We start from the raw sequence: 19,715 nt of genomic DNA on the forward strand, positions 1-19,715 counted from the left end.
TTACTCTCCTCCTCCCTGTATTTCATCCACATGGATCTAACGTTATTCATTCTGTCTTGATTTCTCCTTTCCTCTCTCCAGGTGCAGAAATATGCCCGTATTTATACTTTTTGACGCTAAACTGCGCTAACGCAGTTTAGCGTCAAAAAAATTAGCGCCGGCTAACGCCATTCTGAAGCGCCATGCGGGCGCCGTATTTATAGAATGGCGTTAGCCGGCGTTAGCCAACCGGCGCTGCCTGGTGTGCGTGAAAAAAAACCACGTACACCAGGCAGCGCCGGCGTAGGGGAAAATGGCGTATGGGCGTCTCAAAATGGGGCAAGTCAGGTTGAGTCAAAAAAATCGCCTCAACCCGAATTGCGCCATTTTTTTACGACGCCCATCCCCCATTAACATGACTCCTGTCTTAGAAAAGACAGGAGTCATGCCCCCTTTCCCAATGGCCATGCCCAGGGGACTTATGTCCACTGGGCATGGTCTTTGGGCATAGTGGCATGTAGGGGGGCACAAATCAGGCCCCCCTACGCCACAAAAAAAAATTAATAAAAAATACTTACCACAACTTACCTTTTCTTCCCTGGGGTGGGTCCCTCCATCCTTGGGTGTCCTCCTGGGGTGGGCAAGGGTGGCAGGGGGTGTCCCTGGGGGCAGGGGAGGGCACCTCTGGGCTCATTCTGAGCCCACAGGTCCCTTAACGCCTGCCCTGACCCAGGCGTTAAAAAGAGGCGCAAATGCGGGGTTTTTTGCCCCGCCCACTCCCGGGCGTCATTTTTGCCCGGGAGTATAAATACCACGCACATGCCTGGGAGTCATTTTTTAAGACGGGAACGCCTACCTTGCATCTCATTAACGCAAGGAAGGTGTTCACGCCAAAAAATTACGCTAACTCCATGAACTTTGGCGCTAGACGCGTCTAACGCCAAAGTATAAATATGGAGTTAGTTTTCCGTCGAATTTGCGTCGAAAAAAACGACGCAAATTCGGCGCAAACGGAGTATAAATATGCCCCTCAATATCTTCAAACTGGCCTACGGTGCTATATTCATCATCAACTTAATGTAATATAACACAGCTTAACCAGGGTTTGCTTCTGATCTCATAGCTTTCCAACGATCCTGACATTTCCTGAAATATCTCCTTTCCCTTACCTGAGTCTGACTCTGCACAAGCCCTACCAGCCAATATAGGTTCCTTGAAGATCCCACCTTGATCTGAATTCTCTGCACTTCCCTCTTGGGCTACTGTACACGTTCTGCCCCAGTCATCCCGATCTATTCAATGTCCCATCATATACTGATACCTCCATTTTGTACAATTGTGACTGACTCTTTCCCAAACCTTGGAAGTCATTTTATGTCTAAAACGTTTCTCCGTTTACCTACTGGACTTTTGCTGTCATCCTGCTTGAAGATAAATTATGTTCAGATATCTTCATTTCTCTAATGCTCTATTGTATATGTTTCTGCTCCAGCCCAGCTCCTGGCACTGGAGCTCTATTATGAAAGATGAAGCAGGCTGGGGGCGTTAGCTGCACATAGCAATGTTTGTATATGTGTGTGTGTGTATATATGTGTAAATATTTTGGGAGTAAAGGAGCTTTACTGGACATTGGGCCTTGTACAGTGTACACATTTCTTAAATGTTTTGAGAGAATGGAAGGCCCCGGCCCAGGAGCTAGTATCTGATGAAAAACTTGGGAAACATCCTTTTTTATAAAGAAGACAATTATGTCCCTCTCTGAAGTGGGGACATTTTAGGACTAGATTAGGCACCCCTGAAATACTTTTTTTCAAGTGAGTTCTTTCAGTATTTTCTTTTTAAAGCAACCTTTCAAAGGGGAAAGTGTCTGCTTTTGCCGAGTTTCCCAAATTGTTTATCAACGTTGACATTTAAAAACCTAGCTAGGTGTTTAAACCCTAGCGCCCTGTTCTGTTCCTGAATTAGCAGCGTTTCTGCGTGACACTGGAAGAGACATAACACCAAGCAGCATAAACTACATTTCAGAATGAAGTACCCGAAAGGCAAAATGCGGAGTCGCTCACCTCCCCATGCCAGTGGCGTTTTAAGGCATGGGCAGAGTAAGCAGTTGCCCAGTGCCCCCCGTTTCCACTGAACCCCTCCATCCCCTAACCATGGGGAAAGTTAATTATCTTTATCTCACTTCTTAGTGTTTCTGTATCTCAGCCTTCAACATATAATTTGATATTGTTAGGCAACATAGGTCTTGCATTAGCAGAAAATGGGTAATACAATTTGAAGTTGTTCCAAAAAGAGTACCCAAAATTATTTTTGGCTCGTGGCTCCCAAAATCCCTCAGATGACACCACCCCACTCAAGGTTGTTGGATATTTCCTATCACTCAGAACCTGCCTGCTCTCTGCCCGTCGCTCTTTTTAAGCTGTAGAGCTGTCACCGGCGCGTGCTGCCAGAGACTGCCACGTGCTCAGCAGCGCCAACTGCTTTACTCACTCTCGAGCGCGTCTCCCGCGTGCCACCCAGTGGGGGCCATATTGTACACATTACAGCAATATGTCGACAAATGAATCCATTAATTAGCATGCCTTCAGTTGCATACCCTCCCACTCATCCTTATCCTTCTGCTAATTAGGATCCTCCCACCCAATTAGGTTTGGATGTTTCTTCCTGTCATAATATTTCCTTGTTGTGTGAACGTGATCCCCTTCGTTTGCATCCAACACAAAAGCAATGTTGTTCCACATTGCCATGCTGTAAGCGGATTCACCATGCGACGCTTCTAACAAGGGTCGCCTCGCTTCGTGCCATCACGTCTGTGTAAACCGTCTTTCACAATGTTCCCCGAAGCCTTTACCGTAAAAGTAAACATTTCCGTACATATCTTCTCTTTTGACCCGCACGAGAACAATGCCGGAAGTGACAGCACAGGAAGTGACAACACTTAATCCTTGTCTCCAATTAGGAGTACGTTACAAAAACTGCGTCTGAAAACAAAGCACGTTTATTTCTAGCCAACTGGTAAAACATTAACGGGTCAGTGGATGGCCTTAAAATGGATTTAGCACTTATAAAAAATAATTGCATAAAAGTCTGATTACTTGGGTAACACATTATTCACAGAGCATTAGATAACTGAGAAAATTACAACAGTTGGATTGTCACACACTCCCACCACATATGTGCTGTGTGAGTAAGAGGTGCTATAATTATCCAAACCAACTATATTTACGGTCAGATTTAAGAAATGTGGAGCTGCACCTAGTGCAGCGCCATTTTTTGTGCGTCCCATAGCGCCGCCCCAAACATCGCCATGTGTGCGCCATGTCTAAGATACGGTGTACCCTGGCAGTTGTTAAGGAACTATTGTAACCATTTTTGACGCTAGTTCGGAGCTTTGCAGGATTAGCGTCAAAAGCTTTGACACTAATCTTGCAAAGCCCATTGAGGCCCATTGTAAACAATGATGTGTACTCTGAGTAGGTGTTAAAAGTGCTGAAAAAAATGAAGCAAAGAAATCTCTTAGATTTCTGTATGCCATTTTTACTCCCCCCTTAGTGGGGGAACGCCCCTGTTGCATTCATTATGCCTGGCGCAGGAATAATGTAGTGCAAAGGGTTACAAAGTGGGGCAATGCACGCATTTTCCCAGTTTGAAAATTTGGCATGTCAATTTTGGCCTCGTTGGGCCACATTAGTGTAAAAAAAAAATGCTGCTAATATGGTGGAAGGAGGTGCTAAGGACACTTAAATCTGCCCCTTAGTTTGTCATCTTCAAAAGGATGGAACACCACAACAGCTCTGAAAGGTTGTGATCTTGTGGCGTGCACGTAACAGCAAAAGCCAGAAACACATTTTTATTTTACTGAACTATCTTGTGGGCACTCCACTCTGTAATGTTCTTCTACCCATCGCCTTGCGGCATTGTCTTGTCTCTTTGACAACTTAACACCATAATGTTTTTGTACATCCAGTTTCACTGTGTACCTACACTTACTTATGATGAGGGCTCCACATTTTGTGTTATTTGTTTTTAACATTTCCATCTGTATTTATCCATATTTCTATTTTAGCCATCTTATTGGTATGTATCCATATTTATTTTGTGCTTTGAGAATAAATGGAGATATAATATGGGATTTTTCAACATTTATTTAACTGATGAACACGCATTCATACTTTGATGTCTGTCACATTTTACTGAAATCAGCAGCCAATTAAAACAAAACATTACTTCTGCAGGTAAATATTCCCATTATACATCATATATATATGTTAATATATGCCTTATTTAAGGAAACCTCATCCTGTTTCTTAACTCCCCATGCTGTCTATCTATTCAGCTGTTGGCCTGGAATTCATGAAAGACAGAATTGCTAGTCACTCACAAGGAACACCATTTTTCAGTACTTTTCAGCTTTAAAAAATATATACAGACAGGAAATACATTGTTTTCTGTCTGTATTTAAGTGTAAAAATCAGTAAAAACTGAAAACTGGAAGCCTTATTTACAATTTATTTTCCTTGTAACAAATTCTGTAATAGTACTTTTAACTGGCTCTTAACCCAATCTCAAGTCAGCAAAATCAATGAAAATGATGGCTGTTTGAAAAAGGCAACCCCCTGAAATGCCAAGGAAGAAAACTAAATAGGTGAGGAGATAGGTTTTGTGGTTCATCATGGTGCACAGTTATTGCCACTTAGAAGAACCATTTGGAATCCAAAGCTGAGACAAAGAACTCTTCAGGGTGTACCATGAGCTGGCAACACTGTCCTTTGACGAAGTGACCCCAACTTAAGAACCATACAATTATCTCAAGTGACACAACAGAGATAAAATAGGCACTCTCTGGGATAGAAACTCAACCAGCAACATTCAGCACACATCTACTTCCCCAGGCACAGCTCTTGGCCCGTATTACATCCTCCAGATTCACAATTGTTCAGGTGGATAAAGTATCCAGGATCTTCAGGGTGTTGAAATCATGGGCCACACCAATAAAAGCTACAGCACTGAAGTTATCAAGCTGCATCAATCAATCCGTTCTCCACAATGTTCCTAAATTCATCATACAAAGAAGAGGTTACCCCCTTTAAACCCAAGCTTGGAGTGACATCTCAATTGTTGAAGAAGCCCAAATGCTGACCTTGAATCCTTATAAACTGCAGAATATTCCCTGGGTTAGCCTGCTTTTAAAAGGTATACAAGACAATACATACACAACCGCCTAGTAATATCTAGGCTGGGTTGTACCCATGGGGAACAGTGGATACATCACGAATAAACATCTGGAAAGAACTGCTCACAGTATTAGATAAGGGACAGTATTGTACACAATTTTTATTTTGCTCTGTCAGCAGCGTTTGACAAAATCAACCACAAAGTTAACTTGGCAGGCTGGCTTCAATCTGTTGTGCTACTGAAACAGCTCTTATTTGCCCAACTCATTCCGGTTTATTAGGTCTCATAAGGAAAAACTTTCTTCATACCAGTCCTTGAATTCAGTCAATGTTACTTTGGTGGTATCTCACCTTGGAATAATTCAATATGGACTACTGTAGCTAACCGATGACACACAGATTCGCCTAAGAGATTTCAATAAATATGTAGCCTATGGCTGAGAAACTAGCTGCCTGGCAAGTGACCAGTCCAGGATGCATATGAACTGGCTGTGTCTCAATGTCACAAAATGAGATGGGTACTGTTCTGTTTCATTCATTCTTATCAGTTAATGAATCAAAATAACCAATATAAATGTCTAATTTATGTAACTTTTCTTCCCATGTACACCATAGAGTCTATTCTTTCTCTTCTTTCTCCTTCCTGGATACACATTGTGAGATTTCAGTTCAGTTTTGAAGTTCTGAAGTTTATTTGTAATGAGAACTAATTTCTTCATGGTTTTTATATGTAAAGCTCACTGGCACGCACACAAGGTAGAGCAGATATTTCTAAAACTGGTAAATAAATCAGTAAGGTCAGGTAATCCGTACCTTTCTTCAATTTGAATGAGGACCCTTTATGTACCCCTCCTCTCTTCTTTCCAAAAAGCCTCCGTGTTAAAATGCTGTTTGGGTACAAAAGTATCACTGATACAACAGGTAAACAACATAGCTAAAACCCCTTTCATGTCTACACGTTGTACTTGGAATCAGTCCTGGACTGGCTATACCAGGCACTGGGCATTTTCCTGGTGGGCTGGCAGAGTCAGTTTTTATGCTGGTGAAGGCCAGCTTTGGTACTGAGGGGGGGGCGGGTCATAGCAGCATTTCCTGCCTGCAGCGCTTTACAAACAATACAAAACAAATAATTTTAAAGTGTGCCCAGTTAGATCACAATAGCTTCAAAACCTATTGTTCTTGTATATAGTTGATTCTAGTTTCCTGTAGGTTTCTTCTACACAGTGCAGACCTTCAGTGCTGTAGGGAAAGGGTAGTGAGGGGTCTAGTGTTTCTTAGCTCAGAGAATCCAGTACATATATGATGACAATTCTTCGAAAATTGAAAACAGTGCATTTCTTTATAATGTGACCATTGCAGCACATTTCAGTTTAGTATATTAAGTTATACCATTGCACTGGGTGACAATTGTTAGAAGTGATTCTAACCATGAACTTAGAAGCATTCATTCCCCCCACACCAGTGTCCTGAGGATGATTCTATTAGTGACCCAAGAGGGAAATTGGTTGTGTTTTACCCTTATATGTTGCTTTCAGTGTTACTATAGACATTACAGTCTTTTGTTTTTGTGCAGCTCACACCCTGACATCATATATTTAAAGATTATCTGATGTGATGATAAAGCAAAAAGGAGGACTCTGAAAAGAACATAATTGCCTAGGACCACACAATACGGTAAAGCCAGGACTGATGCAAAGTTGTGCCATTGTTTTCTGGTTTTCCATTGTGCCATTCGCCCACTACATGGTGATCTCGTTGTCTCTCCCAATCAAAACGTAATGCTTTGTGTTTAATTCTTTGAGGCACTAAATCAGAGCACTGTGTTAAATATACCCGGGCTATGCCTTTTTCGAGGATTGGTGGTGATCATTTTTGTGCAGGCTGATGTTTTAATGCAGAAGGTAAAATGAGAAGGGAAAAGCGCCCCCGCCAAAGTGGGGGGGCGTGGCCCGTTAGGAGCCGGGGGCTGCGTGGCCCTGCACTCCTCTCTGGTGCGTACCTAGGGTGCGCAGATGGCCGGGCGGACTTCCGCCCCCGGGCCTCGCGAGGCCCGGGGGCGGAAGTCTTCCCCAAAAGCAACGTTGGGTCCGCGTTGGGCCCTGACTGGTTCCGGCCGCCGCGAACTGGTGGGAGGCTATTTAACGGCCCCCCCAAGAAGGCATGCCCTTCTTTTCTATTTTCGCGGCGGCCGGACGGGAGCGGGGTCCCGCGATTGCTGTTTTTTCTGGTTTGCGGTGTTCCTGGTTCTTCGCTCCTTCCAGGAACCATTGGAGAGGTCGTCCTCGGTCGTCCTCGGGCTCCCAGGATTTCTTTTGGCGTCGCGTTCAGGATCTCGGAGGATTCATCGGCGGAGGGGTCCAAAAGTAAGTATTTTCGCCGCGTGGGGCTAGCCGGTGGGGCTGTATTGTATTGTATTCCCTTTTATGACCAATTATAGTGTGCGCGCACCTTGAGCCCCGGCGTAGAGAGTCCAGTCCCGCACTACCACCCCGCTGCTGAAGGGGACGGAGGGTCGCTGCCTCGTGCTCTACTCGCCGCTTGCACTGCTGACTGACGTCCCGGTTGCTGGCGGCGCCCTCTCTGTCTCCGGCGCGTGCTCCAGTTTTTTTGAGTTAACTCTAGGGACCCCCCAGTCAGCGTGCGCTGCGATATAAAGCCGGTGCGCTAGAGTCCCAGGAACAGCCTGGGCTGAACGAGAAGCACCTTCCCTAGCTGCAGCAGGAGGACCTAGCAGTGCGAGTAAACTTCTCCCCGGCTCCTGATCTGGTGTTATTTTGCACATGTTTGTCATCATTTGTCTTACAGTACATTTTACCATTGCCGCATTGTTTATTGCCCTTCTTTTTAAGCACTCGTAAATCTTGTTTTGGAGGAGCATCACTGTCTGCCTTAGAGAACTAGTCTCGTGCTTGGGATATCTCACTCTTGAGTTAATACTGTGTTGTGTAGGGTCCCATTTCGCTGCTTATCTGGGGAATATTTTGCTACTGTCGCATGATAATTCAATGAAAACCCCACAAGCCCATAGTTATTGGTCAAAGAAGGTAATGTTGATTTGAAACTGGGGTGGCAACTGGGGGTTATACAGTTTCCTCTTCATTGCCTGGCTGGTCTTAGCTGGGTTGAGCGGTCTTGTTCACGGTCATTGATCAATTAGTTAAGTGTGTTTGTATTCATTTGTTTCAGGATCATAAAAAAATAAAATATATATATATATATATATATATATAGATAGGTATTTTCTAGACATTGTCAGATTAGGGGGGATCCTTGCATCTTACATTTGATTATGGCTCCTAAGAAGGCGTGCGCCTCAAAAAGAAGTGGGAATGATCCGGAATTATCACAGTTGTTGAGAGAGGAGGCAGGCGAGGTCATGGGGGCACCCGTTCGTGATGCTGGTGGGAATAGGAGCAGCCGCCCTAAGCGGTCCCACGTAGCTCCAAGCGCGGCTTTTCCTCCAGTCAAGCGCGCGAGGAGGGGAAGAACGCAGGCTCCAGTCTCTCCCTCTCAGCCCCTCACTATAGCTACCCCTACTGCTGTATTGTATATGCACAGCTACCACCTGTGCATATTGACCTACCAGAACCTCCCGCACCAGTTGCCACACTTTCCCCCGTGACCCAGGGCACAACACCAGTACTAGGTTTAGAAGGGGTCTTGGCGGATATTCGCAAATCCTTGGCCTCTTTGGCACCCGCGGCACAGACAGGGGCCCCTCCCGCCCCCTTAACAGGGGTACCCTTACCCGCAGCAGTACCTGCAGCACTGCCTGTACCCCCCCCTGCTTCTAAGGCTCCTGAGCATCTTGCACCAGTACAGGACCCATCCAGGCAAACATTGCTTGAAGTATCCAGATTGTTAGCCAGTATTAGTGCACCACCTGTTAACTCGCCCCCTCCTACAACGCCGTGGGTGGCGGATGATTCTGTGCAGAACACACTAAATGAACTAAAGCGGCAAGTGGATGCGCTATCGGCTGCACATACAACGAACCTACAGGCATCTGTGCTCAGCCAGAGTGTCACCCTGACACCTGGCGCTGGTGTCGCCTCACCTCCCATAGTTCAAAATGTCCAGCCTGGGCCCAGCAAGGTTCCGGTTCAGGATAACTCTACAAAGGAAGGGACATCAGATGCGGTGCTATCCAGACCAGGTAAGCTGACGGCACACGTTGCTGCAGAGGTTAAGGAGAAGATCTGGAAAGGGGAATTTGTGGATATCTTTTCATTAATAAGGGCAAAAAGGAGGGAGGCCGAGTCTAAAGATAAAGAACCCAAGTCTTCATTCTTTGGGGAGAGGAAACCCAGAGTGGAAGAGAGCATTACTAATTGGTTATTGGGTTTTAATGTATTCATGTCAGTCTGGCTGGAGAAGAAACCGGAGTTGGCCTCATCTTTGATATACTACGCAAATAAAATATTGAAGGCCCAGCACACTTATGGGGGGTATGCTTGGTTAGAATACGACAGGGACTTCCGCTGGGCTAGAGTGGATGATCCATCCATCGGTTGGGATCAAACTGAGGTTGAAGTCTGGCTGGAATGCGTTAACAACAAGGTTTCTGGGAGGCAGCCCTTTCGGACTCAGACCTATAGCGAGAGGAAGGGTTCTTGCTGGGCATTCAACCGAAACGGGTGTTCACGTCCCGCACGATCTTGCAAGTTCAGGCATAACTGTTCCTTCTGCGGGCACCCCTCCCACCCGGAATCTAAGTGTATCAAGAAGTCTAAGGAAAGGGGCAGGGATTCAAGCAAGCCAGCAAATTGATCACCCTCTGCCTTCTCCTATTAGATGAAACACATTGCTCCCATGGTTACAGGCTTACCCGGCATTAGATGCCGCAAAGTTACTTTTTCACGGGTTTTCCTACGGGTTCAGGATCCCCGCCTCAAATGTTACTCCAGTAAATCACTGTAAAAACTTAGTCTCAGCGTCACAGAACTCTTGCGTGGTGGCCAGGAAGCTGGCAAAGGAGCGGGCCCTGGGGAGGCTGGCGGGCCCCTTTGCAAGACCTCCTTTATCCGGCTTTGTGTGCTCCCCTTTGGGAGTGGTGCCCAAGAGGGAACCAGGGCATTTCAGACTGATCCACAATTTGTCTGCCCCCCGGGGGTCATCGGTTAACGATGCCATTGACCCCCAGCTTTGCTCTGTTCGATACGCATCAGTCGACAACGCATTGGTAAAGGTAAGAGCTCTGGGCCAAGGGGCCCTTTTAGCAAAGACCGACATTGAGTCAGCTTTCCGTCTTCTCCCAGTCCACCCAGACGATTATCATCTCTTGGGTTTTCAGTTCCATGGGGAATACTTCTATGATAAATGCATGCCCATGGGTTGTAGTATATCATGTAGTTATTTTGAACAATTCAGCACCTTTCTCCAGTGGGCTTTCTCACTTCGCACTGGTCACCGCGATGTCATTCATTATTTGGATGATTTCCTAATCTTGGGTCCCCCGGGGTCTAACAAATGCGGGTGGGCACTCCAGGCCTTGATCGCAATGTTTGAGGAATTTGGGGTTCCTTTGGACCCCGAGAAGACAGCAGGCCCCACTACGTGCATCACTTTCCTGGGAATTGAAATTGATTCAGTGGCCGGGGAGTGTCGCTTGCCTCAGGAGAAGTTGTTAGCTTTCAAGGAATCCATTCATGTAATGTTGTCTCAAGAGAGAGTTACCCTACACCAGCTTCAGGTGCTGGTAGGCCAACTAAATTTCGCATTGAGAATCATCCCCATGGCCCGCCCCTTTTCTAGATCTATCGCTCGTTCAATGTCCGGGCTGGTTGAAAAACATCACCACACCCGGCTATCTGTGGAGGTTAGGGGAGACCTAAGGTTGTGGGAGTTTTTTCTGAAAAATTTCAATGGTGCGGTCATTTGGCCCAAAAAGGCAATCTCCAGCCCAACACTGGGTTTGTATAGTGATTCGGCTGGTAGCGTAGGTTTTGGAGCAATATTGGGCCCCCGGTGGTGCAGAGCTGACTGGCCCATAGATTGGGTTGGCAAGGGATGGACCAAGAACATAGCCTTCTTGGAGTTATTCCCTATCGTGGTAGCAGTAAATATCTGGGCGGAGATATTGAAGAACAGGGTGGTAATCTTTTGGTCTGACAACATGGCAGTAGTAGAAGTCATTAACTGCCAAGGGGCTTCATGCCCGCTGGTCTTACGCCTGTTGAAGCACCTGATCTTAACATGCTTGCAACACAACATTACTTTCAGAGCTAAACATGTGCCGGGGGTTCATAACAAAGCTGCTGACGCTCTGTCTCGCTCATTAATGCAGGAATTTCTGCGGTATCACCCCCAGGCGATGGAGAAGATATCGGAGTTCCCAGAGTCTCTGTGGAGAATTGGTGCCCCGCCCTCCCCGATTTAGTAGCATCATCTTTAGCACCGCGTACCAAGAAAGCTTATGAGAATGATTTTTATAATTATAGGCGATTCTTACAGTCACACCAGATCTCTGAACCATTCACTGAGTTTGCGGTTTGTGCTTTCCTGACGCATCTAAAAACCCAAGGGCGCCCAGTGTCGTGCGCAAAGGCTTATTTGACGGTGATACGTTTCTTCGCAAAGATCAGAAAACTCGGGGCACCCTTGAATACATTTATTATAAATAGGGCCTTAACAGGTTGGGCCAGGGTGGCTCGTGTCCAAGCAGATACTAGGCGCCCCATTACCGCACCCCTGCTCGGGAACATACTGGGTGCACTTCCAGGCATCTGCTCGTCCCCCGCAGAGGCTGCTTTATTCTCCGCGGCTTTCGCGGTGGCCTTTTACGGGGCCTTCCGAATCAGTGAATTGGTGGGCGCAGCCAAGGGCGACCATTCGGGGGGGCTACAATGGGGCGATGTTACGTCCAGCGCTGGGTTCCTTTCGATAGTCTTGCGCAAATCAAAAACGGACCAGTTTCAGAGGGGGGCGCGTATCTCACTCAGGGCCGCACCCGGTTCACCATTATGCTCAGTACTGCTTACAAATAATTACCTCCAGGTCCGCCCCCGGGCTAGCTCGTCCGCTTTGTTTGTACACCTCAACGGGGATTGCTTATCGCGTTACCAATTCTTGATGATCTTCAAGTTGGCCTTGAGGTCTTTAGGCGTGGAACAATCAGGTTACTCCTCCCATTCTTTTACAATAGGGGCAGCCACACTAGCGGCAGGTGCTGGCTTGGCGGCCACCACAGTGAAAGGCATCGGCCGGTGGTCATCGGAGTGTTACAGACGGTACATTAGGCCTGAATTGGTCTAAAGGTAGCACTGTGCTTGTATATGAATGCCTCACGCTCTTTTCTTTTCATTTCAGTACAATGTCTCAACGTGTAGTCTGGGTTCTGGGGCATTCATTTGTTCGTCGGGCGGCGTACCGGGTGCAACAGCTCCGTGGGTCGAATCCGGCGATGGTTCAAGGTGTGGCGTTCCGCTGGTGTGGAATTGGCGGTGCAGGCGTCACTCAGCTACAACATTTGGTCAATATGGCGAAGGGATGCGAGGGGCTTCAGTCCCCGGATCTTGTCATTATTCACATAGGAGGCAACGACTTGGTGCGATTGGGCCGCAAGACTCTAAGAGAAACAGTATTTTTAGAGATTACTAAATTGGCATAGCAATTTCCAAACGCTGCGATTGCATGGTCCCACATGGTGCCAAGTCGTAAATGGGGTGCTGGGATCAGGTCAAGGACTATCAACGTTTCGGTACGACGGCTGAACGCCGAGATGGCAAAACTTTGCCCGGGCCCAGGGCGGCTATGGAACATCCCCCACAAACTATTAAAGGGCTCACACATGTTCCACAAGGACCAGGTGCACCTATCTGATACAGGGACCGATCAATTAATTCATGACATGTGGGCTTTTGCGCATGGTTTGTTTTATGGTGGGGAGGGCGAAGGACCTTTTGGGCCCTGGTCGCCCTTGTGGCGGAAATTGAGATGTGACTAGAAGCAACAGGGGGGGTCCCCAAGGTGGGGCCCACGGGAGGACACCTGGGATAGGATCCTGAAGTTCTGAGCCAACCAATGGATGTAAACACCAGATCAAGGGGTAAGGGAGCTCAGATCGCTGTGGGGAACATGGGGCTCCAGCCCTTGGCCGCCCCGTTACACCCCGAGTCTGAATGGTGTTTGGAGGAGGGGGCGGAACCCGAAGCATGAGGACAAGGTACAGTGTTGTAGGCAGGGTAACCGCCCCTCCTAGGGATACAGGTGATAGATGGGTCACCTGTGTGGTCCAATGGTGATTCAGGACAGGAAGGGATCCTGTCAGAATTGATTTATGGTCACAAAAATGCTCATGACGTGTAGATGAAGATGTGTAGATATTAATATGCTTGAAAAGTTATGAGATGCTTGATGTTTGAATAAAACACTTCCAACGTTTAGAAGTTGTCGATTTGTGTATTTCTGGTGGGGAGTGGGGGTCGCATGGAGGCTTCAGGGTCCTACCGGAGCCCACACCCTTGATCAGTGCATTGAGGCACTTTGCTCTAAAAAGCGAAAAGGCTTTTTCTAGGGCTGCCTTTCGTTCCCAGTTTTTTCCGCCCTGCGTGGAAGTCTGCCTCGTGCCCACCTTTCTAAGGGATGTAACTTCTGTCACCTTCAATAGTATTCGAAAAGACTACTGTAAAAGCTCCTACAGAAACAAACATAATGACATCAGTGGAGACTATTCATGGCATGCATGGAGATTATTGTGATGCATCTACGAAGACCATTATTATGGAAGCTACTGCAACATCATCTATAGAAGCTATTTTAATGGCACTTATTGAGACTATTACCATAACATCTATGGAGGCCAAGGTGATGGCATTTATGAAGGTCATTTTAATAGCATTCATGATGACCATTATAATGGCAGATATGGACACCAGTGTAATTGTACTTATGAAGGATATTGAAGTGACATCTATGGAAGCAATGGTAACATCATCTATGGAAGCTATTGTAATGGCAACTAGAATGGCCTTCATGCCAAGGCTATTATCATGTGGCTCACTTTCGTCAGTATTAACTACTTTGACCACGTATCAACTGAGCTAATTTCTCTCTCCTGACATTTGACGAAACGGGACAGACATGAAGAACTTGAGTTGCACATATGCCCTATTGTGGTTGAATACCCTCCCACCTCTCAAACATGATGACGACATATTGACTAGAAATTCATTATCATCCACCCAAAACACACTCTCTGGTGGTCATGGATGACACAAACACTTTAGCAGCAGGACACTCTCTGTATGAAGCTTCGTTCTCTAGAGCTTGTTTCCTCAACCTGTTTGCTCCATAACTAGACCTTATGAGTTCACAAAAGAGCCAAGTCCACTTCCCTGTGAGGCCTAAGGACTTACTGACAACCAGTGATTTCCCACCAGAACATGAGGGTTCTGCATGTGATGAGCCAGCCCTGGATTTTCAGTAACGTTCCTTTCTCCCACTCATGCAAAGCAAGGGGCTGAAAGAACACTCTATAAAAGCAATAAACGTAGCAAATAAGTAATCCTTTAATTGCCTCCCCTTCCACAATCAGTACTCTGCTTCCTAAACCTTTGTTTCTGTGTCCTGCTCCAGCCTGCAACTCCTTCTTACCTCCTCCAGCAGTGAAGATTGTCTGGCTTTCTGTCAGTGCGCCATCTCTGTAACCTGTCTCCAATACATCCCCCCATCCTTCAAAGCTCATTCCGCAATACCCCGAAACTTTTGTCTGTCATCATCTCCTACAAGCCAACTGTCAATGTCTCTACCTACCTTTCAGTGGCCAATGACACCAGAGGGAGGGAGAGAATGACGCATTATAACCTTTGACTCCCATGAGAACAGTGCAGGAAGTGACATCTCAGGAACTGACAGCACTTAACCTTTGACTCCTATAACATGTACTTGTCGGATATTTATTCTAATTGAAACTTGATGTTGTAGCAGGTTAATAGTGATTTATAAGGTTAATAGTGATTTATAAAAGGCTCACGCACCAAGCCATTCAAAACTAAAACAAAATGCAAATACAAAGATTTTGTTAAAAAGGTTCATACTCAAATTGCTTACATCCATATGTCCCAACGCTGCCTATAGTGCTTCCCAAAACATCTATTAAACCTACACTTGGAGGGTCAGCAGAATAATTATTTATCTTCTCCTCTCCTCATCCATTGACTCCTTTCTGTTCCATTCAACCTAAATATATTCCACAACCTTTTGTGTCTCTCAAACACCCTCTTCTCCTATCTGTATCACTGTTCACCACTAAGCTCTGCCTCTAATTTCAGCTTCTGTTTCTGATTCTTGAGTCTACATCATGTGTTTCCTCTAGGCCTGGATCTTCCCTCCTTAGGGTGACCAGACGTCCTGGATTTCCCCAGACAGTCCCGGTTTTTAGAGGACTGTCCCGGTGTCCCGACGCTTCCCTTGATGTTAAACAAATGTCCTGGTTTTTGGGACAAAGGTCAAATTATTACATAAATGTCCCGGTTTTTGGGACAAAGGTCAGATTATCTAGGGAAGCATAAGTTAAAGGTATGCTCTACTTTAACAGATGCATACAAAGTATGCGATAATTAAGTCATATATCTATTAATGTCAGGCAACACCGTCCCCTGTCTGCTCCCAGCAGAGATACAGATTGGGGGGCAGAGAGAGGAGGGTGGGGGGCGGATTGGGGGTGCAGGGTGGGAGGTCAAGCCATAACTAATTTTATATGTATAGTCTTGTAAATGTGTGTGTGCGTTTATATATATATATATATATATATATATATATATATATATATATATGTGTATATATATATATATATATACACACACACACATATATAGGCACACATTCACAAAGGTACGCAAAAAAACGGGACATGCCAGATATAAAAGTGAGTGTAAAGTTGCTAGTCCTTCTTTTATGTCTGACCTGTCCCGGTTTTTGCTCCTCAAAATCTGGTCACCCTATCCCTACTCCCTTCCTCACATATTGTCTACATTGACCATCTTTTGCATCCTTCTGCGCATTACGTTTGGGCACTCACCCACAGAACATAAAGATGGTGCTGGATGTTGGGTCATATGGCAGTGGCATTGTCTGTTGAAGACACAACTGTTCGCAGCCTCCATTGAATCCATCAGAACAGTCAATGCCCTTGGAGAAGTCAAAGCAGCCTGTGCCATCTTTCATCGGCCGAAGTCCGTCTGGGCACTGTCGAAAGAAGAACAAATAGGTCAGCTGTTAGAAAGTTTTCCCAGACTCTGACATAGGCAAACAAATCTACTTCAATGGCAAGACAATAGCGAGCCATCTTCTGTCATACTTAGATGTAAGAGCCAAGACCTACTCTCCCCTCAGGGCATGTCTCCACACAAACAATCAAACATCAGGACAAGCAAAGGCAATTTAAGATCCCCCACAAACATATACGTCTACCCCACTCTCTCTCTCTCACACACACACGCACACACACAAACACACACAACCCTTCTCTACACACATGCACACACACACACAAACGCACGGAAAGCCGCACTGCAAGTTTTACTCACATAGAGAAAAACAAGGCCACTCGGGCAGTAGCAGTTTAAGTTTCCATCCTCCACCTACACACACGGAAAAGAAACAGCATGGCAGCACACTTTAGGCTTCCCACAAACAGTGAGGTTATTCAGTGTGGGCATCAACTGTGAAGAATTCTCTCGCACACATAAAACAGGTACCAACTAGGCAGCAACAATTCAAGAGTAATTCACGCTGAATAAGTCGAGCAAAGGCAGTAGCAATGCAGATTTATTTCAAACAAAAAGTGAAGGTACAGCATGGAAATCATCTGTGCAACCTTTCCACCTAATTCAATGCACTTGCATTTTGCTTAGGCTGCTTCTATATAAACGTCATTTACACACTGAAAAGAAACTGCATGACCAGCAACAGTGAATACTTATCTAAAGTACTGAACATACCTGCTTTAAATCTATAACAGTGATTCTCAACCTAGAAGGACTCGCTGTTAACCTTTCAACACACAGGGGCAGATCTACTAACACTCTGTGTCGGGTCTGCATCACAAAAGTGATGCAAAACAAAGCAACTTTGGTGGGTGCACTCCATTGCATGAAAAAATAGAAAATCTGGCACACAGTAACTTCCACGCTCTCTACTGTAAGAGAAATGTGTTAAAAAATGAACCCACTTTCTCACAACCATCAATCTGTTACTCCTACTACAGTCATGGTATTGTTAAGTGCTGCCCGACCAAATGTTGGTTGACAACATCATCATTTTCAGGTACAATAGCTCACAGAATCAACTATCATTCATACTCATCCTTCTTAATTTCTGGCCTTTTTGGACCCCTTACTAACTACTGATGGTCCTTTCTGGTCTCCATTCTTACCTGTGGCTTATTCTGGAGTTATTCTGGAGTTTAATAACCTGTGTGACCACCACTCTACAAGACGTAGCACCTGAGTTAAGTCCTTGGAGCTCATCTCATCACTCAGTACACCAAGGGGCATATTTACAAGCCCCTGGCAGCTACTTGGGCCACTTTAATGTCATTTACACTAATGTAGTGTTAAGGAGACATTTTCATTGCACCATGTTTACAAAGTGGCAAAATGCTTGCATTGCACCACTTTGCATCCCCTTGCACCACATTATGCCTGCGCCTGGCATAATATATGCAAGGGGGGTGTTCCCCCGTTAGGAGGCCCAGAAAAATGGTGCAGTGAAATTTACAAGATTTCACTGCACCCTTTTTAGTGTCATTTTTAACACCTGCCTTACTCAGGCGTTAAAGTGATGCACCACTGTATTCAATGGGCCTCCCATGACTTTGGTGAATTAGCGCCATATTTTTGTAGGCCAATCCACTGAAGGGCCTCAATAGCGTCAAAATTTTTTATGCTATTGGCCTAACCTGCTTCATGGTCCATTGTATTGTAAATATGGCGCACACATGGTGTCATTGGGGGGCAACGGGGCGCGAAAAAGTGGCGCATCATCTATGATGCACTACTTTCTTGTAAATATCATCTAGTTTGGAGACCTTTTCTACTTTAAGAAATCATCTCCTCCTTTGGTTTTCATACCAATTATCTGATTATGTCACTCTAATCTTCCTTGTCTCTTCTTTCCACATACCTAAACCTCTGGAAAATAAGGACTAGACATATGCTCTCCAGCAATTACATCACTCAGCCCCTCACATGAATTAACCAAAGTACCCTTCACCCAACCATCCAGTGACTCTGCTTTGAAAAAGCACCCCACATCACCCTCCTGAGACTGGTGAGACAGTACCTGACTGTCCCTGACACTCAACCCACACTCTTCTGGGATGTCTTCACACTCCATAACCAGGACTTCTACCTGGGGGGAACCCCTCTCCCTGTCACTCTCACCTAGAGTCAGTAGAGTGTCCCTCCCACCAGTAGGAATATGACTCCCCATGCCAGTTCCCCAATCCACCACAGGGACCATGTGCATCACTGGAGCTACCTCATACCCCTGAACCTCCTTGTGTGTGTTAACTCCCTCCTTCATGAAGGGCACCACATCTCTGGGCATGTGCACTTCTTCAGCAGCACTAGATATAAAATTGTTGCTGCCACCATTCCAGCTGGACTCAGCCCTTATGACTTCCAGCTCCTTCATTTTGAGCTCATAAGCCCAAATCCACTTTTTGATCTCTAAGTCCCTCCTCCTTTCTTCCAAATCCTTCTCCCTTTGCATCCTCAACTCCTTGAACCTCAACCGGTGAGCCTTCTCTGCCTGTCTGTCCTGTAACTCTTCAGGAGTCAGACCCTTGGATGACACCCTGCTACCCCTCCTGGGGAACCTCCCCCCAGGCGTAACAGGTACCTCCACCACACCACTGTGTATCATCTGCACTTCCCCACCCACATTCTCCTCCTCTGTGTGCCCTCCAGCCTTCTTGACTGTCTGCCAGGCCCTCTGTGCCTTTTGCAGCTCCCCCTCCCTGGTGGAGCTCTCAGTGGGACAGTCAAGATCTTTAAGGAACTGTTTCAATTGAGCAACTGAGTACTCCTTCAGTTTCTCTTTTTCAAACACAGCTCCAGCTGTTGCATCTCCAGACTGAGACATGATGGTCACAAGTGCAAAGTTCCAAAGGCAGAAAATAAGTTCCCAATGAAGTAAAAATAATCCGTCAAGGGATCAGCAAAATCATGGAAGTAGAACAAAAAGGAGTCCTTTAGAGAAAAAGCAAAAGATCACCAAACAAGTAGTATGTGGTCATGTAGTGGTCTGAACTCAAACAATAGTGTACACTTAATCACTGTATGTCAAGTACAAATACAAGTCCAAATCCCAACCGCTGATCACCAATGTTAGAAATGGGGTCTTTGGTTGACAGTCAGGTTACCCCCTGTTCAAGCAAGGACCCTCACTCTAGTCAGGGTAAAAGAGAATCACCCTCAGCTAACCCCTGCTTACCCCCTTGGTAGCTTGGCAGAGCAGTAGGCTTAACTTCAGAGTGCTAGGTGTAAAGTATTTGTACCAACACATACAGTAACTTAATGAAAACACTACAAAATGACACAACACCAGTTTAGAAAA

At 45.8% G+C, this 19,715-nt stretch overlaps 1 protein-coding gene across 1 annotated transcript in view; it reads right to left on the reverse strand.

The window, feature by feature from the left end:
* ASTN2 (astrotactin 2) overlaps positions 1-19,715 on the reverse strand; it is a 2,164,803-nt gene that overhangs the window by 744,979 nt on the left and 1,400,109 nt on the right. The window contains exon 12 of the mRNA XM_069241522.1: positions 16,174-16,340. Within this exon, the coding sequence (XP_069097623.1) occupies positions 16,174-16,340 (167 nt within the window). The remainder of the gene's footprint in view (positions 1-16,173; positions 16,341-19,715) is intronic.

This window comes from Pleurodeles waltl, chromosome 6, assembly GCF_031143425.1.
Source record: "Pleurodeles waltl isolate 20211129_DDA chromosome 6, aPleWal1.hap1.20221129, whole genome shotgun sequence".
Classification (NCBI taxonomy): Eukaryota; Metazoa; Chordata; class Amphibia; order Caudata; family Salamandridae; genus Pleurodeles; species Pleurodeles waltl.